Here is a 15684-nt window from a genome sequence, read left to right on the forward strand (position 1 = left end):
CATACACCTTAGCCAAATACATTTAACTTCTCTAGGGTAGGGGGCAGCATTTGGAATTTTGGATGAAAAGCATGCCCAAATTAAACTGCCTTATACTCAGGCCCAGAAGATAGGATATGCATATAATTGGTAGATTTGGATAGAAAACACACTCAAGTTTCCAAACTGTTAAAATAATGTCTGTGACTATAACATAACTGATTTGGCAGGCGAAAACCTGAGAAAAATCCATCCTGGAAGTAGGATTTATTTGTTGTTGTTGTAGTTTTCTATTCAATGCCATTACAGTATCCATTGACTTAGGACTCAAATTGCAGTTCCTATGCCTTCCACTAGATGTCAAAGGTCTTTAGAAATTGTTTCAGGCTTGTATTCTGAAAAATGAGGGAGTAAGAGCAGTCTGAATGAGTGGACCCTGCCGTGTCACAGAGCTTTTTCATGCGCGTGACTGAGAGAGTGCCTTTCTTGTTTACCTTTTATATTGACGACGTTATTGTCCGGTTGAAATAATATCGATTATTTAGGCTAAAAACAACCTGAGGATTGAATATAAACATCGTTTGACATGTTTCTATAAACTTTACGGATACAATTTGGATTGATTTGTCTGCCTGTTGTGACTTGTGTTTGAGCCTGTGGATTACTGAAGAAAAGGCGCAAACAAAACGAAGGTTTTCGGATATAAAGAGAGACTTTATCGAACAAAAGGAACATTTATTGAATAAATGAATGTCTTCCGAGTGCAAACATATGAAGATCATCAAAAGGTAAGTGATTAATTTTATCTCTATTTCTGACTTGTGTAACTCTTCTACTTGGCTGGTTACTGTTTGTAATGATTTGTCTGCTGGGCTACGTTCTCAAATATTTGTAAGGTATGCTTTCGCAGTAAAGTATTTTTTACACCGTGGTTGGATTCACAAGAAGTTAATCTTTAAACCTATGTAAAATAGTTGTATCTTTTCTGAAATTTTATAAAGAGTATTTCTGTGTTTGATTTTGGCGCTCTGCAATCTCACTGGATGTTGGCCAGCGTCCCACATACCCCTGAGAGGTTAAACTCAGTTTTTCACAATTCCTGACATTTACTCTGAGTAAAAATTCCCTGTCTTAGGTCAGTTAGATCACCACTTTATTTTAAGAATGTGAAATCTCAGAATAATAGTAGAGAAAAAGGATTTATTTCAGCATTTATTTCTTTCATCACATTCCTCAGAAGTTTACATACACACCAATTAGTATTTGGTAGCATTGCTTTTAAATTGTTTAACTTGGGTCAAACGTTTCAGGTAGCCTTCCACAAGCTTCCCACAATAAGTTGGGCGAATTTTGGCTCATTCCTCCTGACAGAGCTGGTGTAACAGAGTCAGGTTTGGAGGCCTCCTTGCTTGCACACGCTTTTTCAGTTCTGCCCACAAATTTTCTATAGGATTGAGATCAGGGCTTTGTGATGGCCACTCCAATACCTTGACTTTGTTGTCCTTAAGCCATTTTGCCACAACTTTGGAAGTATGCTTGGGGTCATTGTCCATTTGGAAGACCCATTTGCGACCAAGCTTTAACTTCCTGACTGATGTCTTGAAATGTTGCTTCAATATATCCACATAATTTTCCTCCCTCAAGTGCACCAGTCCATCATGCAACAAAGCACCCCCACAACATGATGCTGCCACTCCCATGCCCTCACGGTTGGGAAGGTATCCTCCCCCCTTTATCCTCCAAACATAACGATGGTCATTATGGCCAAACAGTTCTATTTTTGTTTCATCAGACCAGAGGACATTTCTCCAAAAAGTACAATCTTTGTCCTCATGTGCAGTTGCAAAATGTAGTCTGGCTTTTTTATGGCAATTTTGAGTAGTGGCTTCTTCCTTGCTGAGCCGCCTTTCTGAATAGGTCGATATACGACTCATTTTACTGTGAATATAGATACTTTTGTACCTTTTCCCCCATTGCATCTTCACAAGGTCCTTTGCTGTTGTTCTGGGATTGATTTGCACTTTTCGCACCAAAGTACGTTCATCTCTAGGAGACAGAACGCATCTCCTTACTGAGCGGTATGACGGCTGCTTGGGTGTTCCCATGATGTTTATACTTGTGTACTATTGTTTGTACAGATGAACGTGGTACTTTCAGGCGTTTGGAAATTGCTCCCAAGGATGAACCAGACCTGTGGAGGTTCTTTTGATTTTCCCATGATGTCAAGCAAAGAGGCACTGATTTTGAAGGTAGGCCTTGAAATACATCCACATGTACACCTCCAATTGACTCAAATTATGTCAATTAGCCTATCAGAAGCTTCTAAAGGTTCTTAAGCCATGACATCATTTCCTGGAATTTTCCAAGCTGTTTAAAGGCACAGTCAACTTAGTGTATGTAAACTTCTGACCCACTAGAATTGTGATACAGTGAATTATAAGTGAAATAATCTGTCTGTAAACAATTGTTGGAAAAATCACTTGTGTCATGCACAAAGTAGATGTCCTAACCGACTTGCCAAAACTATAGTTTGTTAACAGGAAATTTGTGGAGTGGTTGAAAAACAAGTTTCAATGAATCCAACCTAAGTGTATGTAAACTTCCGACTTCAACTGTAGACTGACAAGGTGAATCCAGATGAAAGATATGATCCCTTATTGATGTCACTTGTTAAATCCACTTCAATCAGTGTAGATGAAGGGGAGGAGACAGGTTAAAGAATGAGTTTTAAGCCTTGATACAATTGAGACATGGATTGTGTATATGTGCCATTCAGAGGGTGAATGGGCAAGACAAATTATTTCAGTGCCTTGAACGGGGTTTGGAAGTAGGTGCCAGGCGCACAAGTTTGTTTCATGAACTGTTTTTCATGCTCAACATTTTCCCGTGTGTATCAAGAATGGTCCACCACCCAAAGGACATCCAGCCAACTTGACACAACTGTGGGAAGTATTGGAGTCAACAAAGGCCAGCATTGCTGTGGAACGCTTTCAACACCGTGTGGAGTCCATGCCCTGACAAACTGAGGCTGTTCCGAGGGCAAAAAAAAGGGGGGTTGCAACTCAATATTAGGAAGGTATTCTTAATGTTTTGTACACTCAGTGTATGTTTAGGCAATACAGACATAGGCTAGAGTAAAACATGACTGTGCTCTCCTTGACGGCTGTTTATAGTGGCTTGATGAATGCCTCTCCTCTTCTGCCAGGTACTGAGACAATTAGATGACACCATCAGTACCTAACGAGGACTTTTCCTCAGAGAACCTATTCACAGTGACATTGTAGTGGAACCCTGACCTAACTGAAAACCCAACACAGGCAGACCATTAATGAGAGCGAGAGAGCGAGTTTTAAACAAGAGAGTGGTTGCACTGCGCCCTGGAACTCTAAATTTGGAACTGTACCATATTCGGCAGATAGCCCTACTTATCAGGGCTAAATAGTACCTATCCGCTAAATGGGGCCAACAGTCATTATTAAGCCAGTGGATTGAGGTCATGCAGTAGCAGCACATTCTACATATTAATTTTCTAAATAAAACTCGCTGTCTCTCTCTGTCTGTCAGTCTGTCACTGCAACAGACAGACATAATGGTGTTCCGTGTCAGTTCCAGGCCGTTCAGGACGACTGATGGTTTATTTACAGCATGAGCCGACAAGCAGCAGAACAAAGGATAGGAAATCACAGAGGGGGTTTATGGCAGGGAGAGTCAGCCTGTTTCCTGTCTCACAGCCTGGCTGGGCAGTGGGCCCAGGGAGAGATGGACACACACACACACTTTTACAACTGCGGCCTACGGCCCTGCAAGTTGTCCATTATGTGGAACTGCGACGAACAAGGGTAAAACATGAAACGTTCAGCATTATTTGGCTGAGTGAAGTCATTGTGCTTCCACAATGCTGAAGAGAGGGGAATGTAATCCTTGGACATGGCAGTCTAGCTGGAGACTAAGGGGGATGGCAAGGACAGATAACATAGAGGAGGGTAAATCGATGAGTGCCTGAGGGAGTAACACACTAACCTGGTTGTGGGACTACATTCAGTCACACTGAACAGGCCACAGAGAGGTATTTTCAGTGTTCCTAGAACTAGAAGATTGATTCTACTGAAAAAAGGGGCTGAAAGCAAAAGCACGGCTTTCCTGTAAGCACACCGTATAATCAGCTGTCAGTGAACACTGTTACATACACAGACAAGTGACACCTGCTTGTTTAAAAACCCTTGCAGGTCCCCTGAAAGCCAAGCACTTCCTCAATCTTGTCCACACAAGGGGTTTGTAAAGAGCGTCATCCGAACAGGCAGACAAACACCACAAAGAGACAAGGAGCTGTGGAGCAGCAGCCTTTCCCCCTCTTGACTGCCTGGAGAGCTTTCAGCTGGACAGATGGGCCAGAGGTCCGGAGGGCTGGTGCACGTTAACTATGCACCAGGGCCTTGGCTGTAATAAAGAACCTCTAGAAAGATTTACCAATCAATAGCTGGAATAATTCAATGATATGCTTCTTGATCAAATAAGACCACTGTACCCACTACCTGTACAAGTTCCACCACAGAAATTATCTTGAATATAGCAACACAAAAATAAACCGAGAGCAGCCTATTAAATTAACATTTCGCTTTTGACACACTGGTAGTGTTTATCAACCAGTTACTTACATGGCATCACCTCTGGGGTGTACAGTACAGTACACACCTGACCGGGAGGACGGACTCCGAGAATACATCAAACATATCAATTTATTTCTGCAAATAGGGTGTTGAAATGTCTGCTTGGGGGCCCTACTTTCAGTAGGATATTAAACACTTGTAACAGTCTGACAGCTCGCTTTACAAATGACTAATCCTAGATTTAGTATTTATGAAATTCTATCTGGTGAAATCCTAGGAGCTCAGTCATCATAAAAGAGGGAGAGCAGGGAGAGATTCTCCCTTCTGCCAGAGCAGAGCTAGAGAAGAGAACAGGCCGTATGACAGAGAAGCGTTTTGCCGTTTAAAGGGTCGAGCTGCTGCAGGCGTCACCCAAACATCCACATCTAGACTAGTCCCAAAGCCAGACTAGCTGGTTACAGAGCTCATGAAACTAACCCTGTGTAAACAAACATACAGTGGGCCAGAACATCCCAGAGTCACGCCCTGGTGAGTTACACCGTCTAGGTTACAGCACTCACTACAACAATCATTACACAACTACAGAGGCCTCGTATTAGAATCCAGGTCAGGGTCATTTTGAGCTGGAGCCTTCATCAGTCTACAGTCATCCTCGTCCGGAATATAGTGGAAATCATGTTGACAATATGCAACAGCTGTATGCAGCAGCTGTTTCTACAGTGATTCCTGTACAGTTAGCCGGTACATAGTGCGTAGTCATATAGCAAAGCAATTCCATGAGCTACACCTCTGAGAAGCAAGGTTTGACAGGAATAGAGAAGGACCGTCATTATCGATGACCGAAGATCGTGTTGAGTCCTGTCTTGTTTTTCACCCCTGACATTTGGTATAACAATAAGTTTCTCTTCCTAGACAGAGAATGAATCAGAATGATGATGAGTATTCTGTCAGGGCCATATGCACCAATCACTGAGTAGGCTCTGGCTTTTTACTGCCGGGTTGTCTTTCACATAGTGTCACTTAGATACCATTTATCAAGTTTACTGTTAGTCACCATCTGGCGGGAAGCATTAAGAGAAAAATGTCCTCTTCAAGCATTTCAGGCACATAGAAGTCTCCAATGCCTTTATTATTGTCTATTTGGTATCTCTTTTGACACATGTCCCTGTGGTGACCTTGCGGGTTAAGAGCGCTGGGTCAGTAACCCGAAAGGTCGCTGGTTTGAATCCCCGAGCCGGCAAGGTGGAAAAATCACATACACTAATACTCCAGCTGATGAACCCTGCACCTGGAAGCATTTAAGCGCAAGAGAGGAGCTTTCTATAAAATGGTTCAAGCCTAGGCCTACAGTTTACAACTTTTGATTTTCCATTTCTGGACCATCAGCAAATCAGAACATATTCAAAATGTGTGACATCTACCAGTTCTCTCTGCCAAACCCCAGGAATTATCATGACATTGGCCAAACCAGCCAGTGTGCAGTAGTGCATCAGTAATAATCTGTATTCCAGAAACACATATTCTGGAATGGAAGTAAATCTGATCTATAGAAACATATGGACTGAGTGACACCTCAAAGCATCATAATGGTTGTTGTTGGGATAAATCAATAGTAACCTAACAGCATATGTTCAGCCATCAGCCTCTTGGCATATTGACCCTGCAAACCAACCAGTGTGTGTTTACAGCAATATCCTGGGTCCTGAAAACCTTGTCACAAGGCAGGTACAGTGTAATTACAGTGTAGATAACCATTTTATGTAACACTGTATAGGCTGTTATATAACTTTTACAATAAATGTGCTAATTCACTCACAAGAGATAACTGCGTCAACTGCACATGACCCTGGCAGAGATCTTGAGCGATGTGGGCCACGCAGGAAGATGTAGTCGACTTATGTGTATCATGTCTAAACATACAATCATCTGTCAAAAACAACAACAACATAGGCCAACGTTCTTACCTCTAAAGATTCCAGACTGAGAAAGCTGGCTATGGCAAATCCATCAATAATGTCCTCCTCCTGTGACACTGACCCTCGTCTCTTTTTCCGAGAGGGACGCGGGGGCCGGACATAATGCAAGTTGGTAATTTTTCCATAATTACAAAGGGCCTTATTCCTGACCGGGCTTTGCCCTAGGTCGGAGCCAGATGATGGACTCCGGTTTTGGTCATTCCTGTCAATCGCATCCCTTCTTCGCACGCGGTCTCGTTGAGATCTTGACCTCCGGCTGCGCTTTATTTTCCCGTCCATTTTAGAACTCAGAGTCGAAGCGATCGCCACACGACAGAGCGCAATTCGTTCTTTGTCCATGTGAAGTAGAAGTGTGCAGAACAGCACTTGCTTTGTTTTACAAATTAAATAAACAATCTGAGAGAATCCTTGATCCAACAATAAAAGACAAGAACATTTTCGAAGGTTGGTTTCGACTTGAATGCGAACCGTGGCTGCCTTTCTAGTTGGACCACCACAACAGCAGATTGTTACTTTGTTGCGCCTAGAGAGTGGGAGAACTCTAAATTGTAACTCTTACAATAATATTAACTTGCTTTGCAACTTTTTTTTTGCTTGCAATTGTTGTCTGGCTGCGACAGAGCGAGCTGTCAGACGAAGCTACAACGCTGTATCATGTCGGACTGTTCTTCTTCCATCACCGCCCGGCCAAATCTATAGTCATGAACGATTGTGCTTGGCTAGAGGGAACCCGTTTATTTAAGTAAAATAGCCTAAACAACACTTCACTTTGATGGTGTTTGGCCGATTGATTGATTGTTACTCTGGCCTTAGATATGCAAAAGCGAGACACATGAATAATCCACTCAACTCAACAAATTCCGTGATTTGTAGAATCATCCATTCTCAGGCTATTTGTTCAAAGCTTGTCAATCTTCACGACAAAGTAAGCAAACCCCAGCCAGAAAACGATTTGCCTTTCCTGAGTCGGTATTGTTTCTAAATAAATCCAGCCTCGAATTCTTCTTTCCTTGGTTGATATGGTTGGTTCGAATGGCAGGTTGATCTTGAGTAAAACGTTGGGTAAATTGTGTAAAAAAAAAAAAAAAACACGTTAGATTTAAAGCCCACTTCCCCACTTCGCCCTACATTGCATTTTTGGTTGTACAGTAAATCCCAGTACCGCGAACAACTGACGTATTTCCGCCACTTCTGCACGGAAGTGCCTGAAATGATCAGCGATTTAACGCTGAGGGGAGGAGGTGAAAGATGTACCCTTTCATGACCCTATGTACTGCTTGAAAGGGTTGGTTTTAGTTCTGTTCTTTATACTGCATTATTATAGGTTTGAAGTTATTACAACACTGAGTAGCCTAGGCTGAGAATAGGCAGATCTTATTGACCCTTTAAACAAACAACAACAAAAAAGAGTTAGTGATGGTGAAATAAAGGGTTTTGAGGGAATGTGATTCATTTATTTCACCATTAGTCATGAATAAATTACAAGCAAAACAGTTTTTCTACATGGATTCTCTCTTTTGCATAATAACCTATTACTAATGGGAAAATGTTGCCTAAGATGTGTTTTGGATATATATGTGTTACACTAAGGCAGTGTTAAATTAATCGGAGTGGCCACAGATCCGACTTTTCCGGACCCTTCTTCGCAACATTCTCTGCTCTACTCGTTCGGCTACTCAGAGAACAGGCTACTCTGGCAAATGGCTGTCATTATATGGTTAGATCAAAGCCGAGTCAATGTCTGCAAGATCACATAATGATAGTATTCTAAATAACAGAACGGAATAAAATAGCATAGCAACGTTACTGTAATACAAAAAACACCACATCATTTCTTACGAGATTTTAGGACGATTGTGCGAATGGTCACATCTTTCTCTCTTATGTGGCCAAAACTCAACAGTGCGTTGCACAAGGCAAAATATGTGCTTTGATTGAAACAAAACACAGGTACACTACCGCTCAACAGTTTGGGACCATTTAGAAATGCCCGTGTTTTTGAAAGAAACGCTCATTTTTGTCCATTAAAAACTGGCAGTGATAAATGTGAAGGGAGGCCACAGAAATGTGTACATAATGCAGATCATAATGTGATCTTGCAGACATTGATTCAGCTTTGATCTAACTTTATTAAACTAGCAGCATTCGCCAGTGTAGGCCTGTCGTGTTCTCTGTGCAGCCGAACGAGCAGAGCAAAGACTGTGCGTAAAGTAGGGAATCAGGCACATGCACAGTAGCTTTGGGACCTTTGGCTGTCGGGAAGGAGGGTCCGGTGCCGCCTAGGCCAGAAAATTATTCAAGTTGTAGGTCTAATCCTGATACACAGGCATGCTCGGCATCGGCATTCCTGTGCCGAGAAAACAAATAAACCTCCATAACTGTAGGACCTACATTTATTCACGTTAATGCTCAAAGTGTCCTGCTACAATTGCCTCAGGAACAGGAAATAGTAGAAAAGCTTCCTTAATGCACAGGTTGCCATTACCAGTAACATCCAGCCTTTATTGAGCCTGCCCATGATTTGAGTCTCTCCCAGAGGAACCTTAGTAGAATGTTAAAATATGCATGAAGCATGAAGATGCTCATATCATCCTCTCTGTTGTCCTCTGGGTTTCTGAACAAAGTTGATCTGATAACGACTTTATCACTGCAGTTCTACATTTTGCTCTATTATCATTTAACAGTCTCCAAACTCTGTTGATTTTAAACTTCTTTGATTTAGAATCCTTGCATAGTGAGAGCTGTGCTGCAGTAGTTACCACATTCCCCATGTGCCTCAGGTCTCTAGAGGTGCACTGACAGACTGTGGGTTTACCCTAATTAAGTGCTCCATTTAGAAAGGTCCTGTAGGTTGAATTTGTACAGAATTGCTCCACTAGGCTGCTGGGGACCATTTAAAAATGGGACATGTATGCTCTGAAACATTCAATACTCATTCATGTTCATTTGCTTCATTGTGCTTCCACTTCTCTCCTATTACATTGGATCAAATGGTGATGCTTGCTGGCAGAACAAATATTAATCTTGACTTAAAGTAAGGTTATGACTGTGTCTTCTATTCTTGTTGCCATTCCCAGATGCCAAAGCATTCAGACGAACCTTTGTTATGAGTGCAATGGTTTACTTTGTAATTAATTCTGACTGATGAGTTGCAGTGAAATTATATGAAACACAGAACAGAGGGACAGAACTGAACGCATCTTTTGTGAGAAACAGGAACATATGTCATACTTATCGCAGTTTTGGAATAGGTGGCTTGTAATAAACTAGTCCTGAACATATCTAAAAGTTAAAGCATTACAGTGCCTTGCGAAAGTATTCGGCCCCCTTGAACTTTGCGACCTTTTGCCACATTTCAGGCTTCAAACATAAAGATATAAAACTGTATTTTTTTGTGAAGAATCAACAACAAGTGGGACACAATCATGAAGTGGAATGACATTTATTGGATATTTCAAACTTTTTTAACAAATCAAAAACTGAAAAATTGGGCGTGCAAAATTATTCAGCCCCCTTAAGTTAATACTTTGTAGTGCCACCTTTTGCTGCGATTACAGCTGTAAGTCGCTTGGGGTATGTCTCTATCAGTTTTGCACATCGAGAGACTGACATTTTTTCCCATTCCTCCTTGCAAAACAGCTCGAGCTCAGTGAGGTTGGATGGAGAGCATTTGTGAACAGCAGTTTTCAGTTCTTTCCACAGATTCTCGATTGGATTCAGGTCTGGACTTTGACTTGGCCATTCTAACACCTGGATATGTTTATTTTTGAACCATTCCATTGTAGATTTTGCTTTATGTTTTGGATCATTGTCTTGTTGGAAGACAAATCTCCATCCCAGTCTCAGGTCTTTTGCAGACTCCATCAGGTTTTCTTCCAGAATGGTCCTGTATTTGGCTCCATCCATCTTCCCATCAATTTTAACCATCTTCCCTGTCCCTGCTGAAGAAAAGCAGGCCCAAACCATGATGCTGCCACCACCATGTTTGACAGTGGGGATGGTGTGTTCAGGGTGATGAGCTGTGTTGCTTTTACGCCAAACATAACGTTTTGCATTGTTGCCAAAAAGTTCAATTTTGGTTTCATCTGACCAGAGCACCTTCTTCCATATGTTTGGTGTGTCTCCCAGGTGGCTTGTGGCAAACTTTAAACAACACTTTTTATGGATATCTTTAAGAAATGGCTTTCTTCTTGCCACTCTTCCATAAAGGCCAGATTTGTGCATTATACGACTGATTGTTGTCCTATGGACAGAGTCTCCCACCTCAGCTGTAGATCTCTGCAGTTCATCCAGAGTGATCATGGGCCTCTTGGCTGCATCTCTGATCAGTCTTCTCCTTGTATGAGCTGAAAGTTTAGAGGGACGGCCAGGTCTTGGTAGATTTGCAGTGGTCTGATACTCCTTCCATTTCAATATTATCGCTTGCACAGTGCTCCTTGGGATGTTTAAAGCTTGGGAAATCTTTTTGTATCCAAATCCGGCTTTAAACTTCTTCACAACAGTATCTCGGACCTACCTGGTGTGTTCCTTGTTCTTCATGATGCTCTCTGCGCTTTTAATGGACCTCTGAGACTATCACAGTGCAGGTGCATTTATACGGAGACTTGATTACACACAGGTGGATTGTATTTATCATCATTAGTCATTTAGGTCAACATTGGATCATTCAGAGATCATCACTGAACTTCTGGAGAGAGTTTGCTGCACTGAAAGTAAAGGGGCTGAATAATTTTGCACGCCCAATTTTTCAGTTTTTTAATTGTTAAAAAAGTTTGAAATATCCAATAAATGTCATGATGTTCATGATTGTGTCCCACTTGTTGTTGATTCTTCACAAAAAAATACAGTTTTATATCTCTATGTTTGAAGCCTGAAATGTGGCAAAAGGTCGCAAAGTTCAAGGGGGCCGAATACTTTCGCAAGGCACTGTACATTTGGTACTAATCATTCCCTAAGTTCTAGACCTCAGCTAAATCTGGTAATGAATGATGTGCCTGTTGAGCAAGTTGAGGATACTAAACTGGCTGGTGTCACCTTAGACTCTAAATTGTCATGGTCAAGGCATATTGATTTGATTATTGTAAAGATGAGCAGGGGTCTGTCTGTGCTAAAGAGATGCTCAGCATTTTTTTCACCACAGTCCCTTCAATTGAGGCGGTGGGAAACAAACAAGTGGCCACATCTCCCCCAAAACGGATACAAATTAAATCACTGATAATTATAAGAGCAGGTAGAACTTATAAATTGGTTCCAATAATAATAATACATTTTCAAGCACCAAATCGAGGAAATGTCTGATCTTCAAGGTAGGCCTATTCCAGTACTTGCATTTCTGAGCTCCAAATTCAAGTTTAAGTAGGCTACTTCAAGTCCCTTATATATCTTTTAATTGCAGGTGTAACTGTCACATCTGCTCCTGCAACGCCCTCTACTGCTCATCCTGTGTCTCCTTGACCTGCCGCCACTCCCCCAGTACTCTCTCCCTCTCTCTGTGTGGGCGTGATTGTGTGGGCGGAGACAGGTGTGCTGGAGTCAGAGCAGATCCCCATCAGCTGCAACATGTTGCACAAGACCTCTACAAATACTCAGCCCTGCCACTTCCACGCTGCCAGATTGTAATCTCTGCTCTGTCAGTCTACGTTTCTAGCCGTTTGTTACTATTCAGATCCTGTTGCCACTGTTTTCCTTACCTGACACTGTTTTCCTCTCCGCTACAGTTCTGCCCACTCTGACTCTGGTCCCTGTCTCCAGTCCCACGTATCGCATTCCTGGTACTCTGTCCTGGATTCCCCACTCTACTACTCCCTTGGATTCCCCTCCGGACCTGCTTACCCCCTCTTGCTCTAGCATCAGCCTCCGCACCTGATTTCCAGCAATCCGCCTGAGCTTCCCCTGACCTGCACTCCATCTCTCCCCTGTGTTTTAATAAAAATACCTTGGTTATTTCATCCCAGTCTCCTCGTCTGAGTCTGCTCTTGGGTTCCACTCTGCGTAACAGTAACATGGGGGGGGAATATATATTTGTCATGTTATTTCATTACCTGAACATTTTGTGAATAAACCCACTAGATTATGTAATCTGTTGTCATTATATCCAGAATAATTCATAGGAATAACGTTGGATGTTGCACAATAGTCTATCCTAACAGTTGAGCACAGTAGACTCGGTATCCAATTCGAGGCACAAAAACATGAAAAAAGGAACTTATTAACTTGATGCTTTGTCTGTTAGATCTAAGGAGACCTGCTGTAAATCAAGCAGACAACAACAGATGATCAATATTATATCCACCATGGATCCAGTCACAGCTGTCTTCACCGGCGTAAGGAATGAGACACCAAAATATTGTGGACATTCCTCTTGAACACCTTTTTTCCAGCACTTGGGCTGTTGTTGCATGGCATGCTCTATCGCCACAGTTGTTGTAACGATCGTTGTTGGAAGGATGGTTGGACCAAGATGCAGCGTGGGGTAGGTTAATCATTTTTATTGATGATAACCGGCACAAAACAAGAAAGAGTAACAAACGAAACGTCCAGCTTTGTAGGGATAAAAAGAGAATAAAAGGCTCTCTAAGGTCAGGGCGTGACAGTTGTTCGTAACTTGACCGTCATTTGGAAAATACCTTCCTGGATCCGATGAAAATATCAAGGTGAAACTAATCAGCTGGACACCAAATGCGCATCCAACAAGTATTATGCATAATTGTTGAAAAAACACGTTAATGTCAGTATCGATTTAGGTTTTCAGTATCAAGGTAAGGTGACTCTTTCGGTTAGAAGCATTACATTTTGGAATGCATACATCATTTGGGATTTGTATGCCCATGAAATGTGCTTTCACCCCGTGACAGAAGAAGACACAAAATGTTACATAAATACACTGCAGTTTTGAGATCTCTAAACCAAAAACTATCCGACAGCTAGATCCAGGATTCTTACAGGGTTCAAGTTCAATGTCTAATTTAACTGATTTATGCTTAATATACAGTGGGGCAAAAAAGCATTCAGTCAGCCACCAATTGTGCAAGTTCTCCCACTTAAAAAGATGAGAGAGGACTATAATTTACATCATAGGTACACTTCAACTATGATAGACAAATTGAGAAAAAAAATCCAGAAAATCACATTGTAGGATTTTTAATGAATTTATTTGCAAATTATGGTGGAAAATAAGTATTTGTTCAATAACAAAAGTTTATCTCAATACTTTGTTATATACCCTTTGTTGGCAATGACAGAGGTCAAACTTTTTCTGTAGGTCTTCACAAGGTTTTCACACACTGTTGCTGGTATTTTGGCCCCTTCCTCCATACAGATCTCCTCCAGAGCAGTGATGTTTTGGGGCTGTTGCTGGGCAACACGGACTTTCAACTCCCTACAAAGATTTTCTATGGGGGTGAGATCTGGAGACTGGCTAGGCCACTCCAGGACCTTGAAATGCTTCTTAAGAAGCCACTCCTTCGTTGCCCGGGCGGTGTGTTTGGGATCATTGTCATGCTGAAAGACCCAGCCATGTTTCATCTTCAATGCCCTTGCTGATGGAAGTAGGTTTTCACTCAAAATCTCACGATACATGGCCCCATTCATTCTTTCCTTTACACGGATCAGTCGTCCTGGTCCCTTTGCAGAAAAACAGCCCCAAAGCGTGATGTTTCCACCCCCATGCTTCACAGTAGGTATGGTGTTCTTTGGATGCAACTCAGCATTCTTTGTCCTCCAAACACGACGAGTTGAGTTTTTACCAAAATGTTCTATTTTGGTTTCATCTGACCATATGACATTCTCCCAATCTTCTTCTGGATCATCCAAATGCTCTCTAGCAAACTTCAGACGGGTCTGGACATGTACTGGCTTAAGCAGTGGGACACGTCTGGCACAGCAGGATTTGAGTCCCTGGCGGCGTAGTGTGTTACTGATGGTAGGCTTTGTTACTTTGGTCCCAGCTCTCTGCAGGCCATTCACTAGGTGTGTGGTTCTGGGATTTTTGCTCACCGTTCTTGTGATCATTTTGACCCCACGGGGTGAGATCTTGCTTGGAGTCCCAGATCGAGGGAGATTATCAGTGGTCTTGTATGTCTTCCATTTCCTAATAATTGCTCCCACAGTTGATTTCTTCAAACCAAGCTGCTTACTTATTGCAGATTCAGTCTTCCCAGCCTGGTGCAGGTCTACAATTTTGTTTCTGGTGTCCTTTGACAGCTCTTTGGTCTTGGCCATAGTGGAGTTTGGAGTGTGACTGTTTGAGGTTGTGGACAGGTTTTACTGATAACAAGTTCAAACAGGTGCCATTAATACAGGTAACGAGTGGATGAAAGTGGAGCCTCTTAAAGAAGAAGTTACAGGTCTGTGAGAGCTAGAAATCTTATTTGTTTGTAGGTGACCAAATACTTATTTTCCACCATAATTTGCATGTAAATTCATTAAAAATCCTACAATGTGATTTTCTGGATTTTTTTTCTAATTTTGTCTGTCATAGTTGAAGTCTACCTATGATGAAAATTACAGGCCTCTCTCATCTTTTTAAGTGGGAGAACTTGCACAATTGGTGGCTGACTAAATACTTTTTTGCCCCACTGTATATAATGACAACTTACACTGCCATAAATGCAAGGACAGAAAAGTAAGGTTTTATGCCACACTTTTTTGGACAAATCCATCAAGACACCCACCACAATAAAGGGTTAAACATAGGTTTAAATCAACTTGTGACTTTTATTGAATTATAGCTATGATCCCCCCCTTTTATCTCAATGTAATGACATGAAAGAAAATTGCAGATTGTTATCAACGACATCAACAGCTGTAACAAGTTGTCAAGTGTAGGAAATCCTCACTGAAACCCTCATTTAACTGTCAGTAATGTGGGTAACTGTCAGTCATGTGGGTAACTGTCAGTCATGTGGGTAACTGTCAGCAATGTGTCCTATTGTTCTTATTTTAAATGTGTGTTGTTTAGTCCTTGAGCACTTCTTGTGTATTGATGTTCTTTTGTATTATGTCATGTTTCATGTTTTGTGTGGACCCCAGGAAGAGTAGCTGCTGCTTCAGCAACAGCTAATGGGGATCTGAATAAAATACCAAAAATACTAAATATACACTATTATTTCAGTCACGCACAG

General features: G+C 41.7%; 1 protein-coding gene across 7 annotated transcripts in view; it reads right to left on the reverse strand.

Moving 5' to 3' along the window:
- Positions 1-7778, reverse strand: part of LOC110523734 (autism susceptibility gene 2 protein homolog) — a 28955-nt gene extending 21177 nt beyond the window's left edge. For 3 of the 7 annotated variants that reach the window (XM_036977417.2, XM_036977416.2, XM_036977415.2), the window contains exon 1: positions 6551-7769. In XM_036977417.2, the coding sequence (XP_036833312.2) occupies positions 6551-6901 (351 nt within the window). In that variant the 5' untranslated portion in view covers positions 6902-7769. Of the gene's footprint in view, positions 1-6550 lie in introns of all 7 variants that reach the window. The other 4 variants (XM_090234749.1, XM_090234748.1, XM_036977414.2 and 1 more) reach the window with 2 other exon arrangements.
- Positions 7779-15684: the final 7906 nt, after the last annotated feature.

The sequence above is a fragment of the Oncorhynchus mykiss genome, chromosome 5, assembly GCF_057628025.1.
Source record: "Oncorhynchus mykiss isolate SJ-2025 chromosome 5, ASM5762802v1, whole genome shotgun sequence".
In the NCBI taxonomy this organism is placed as follows: Eukaryota; Metazoa; Chordata; class Actinopteri; order Salmoniformes; family Salmonidae; genus Oncorhynchus; species Oncorhynchus mykiss.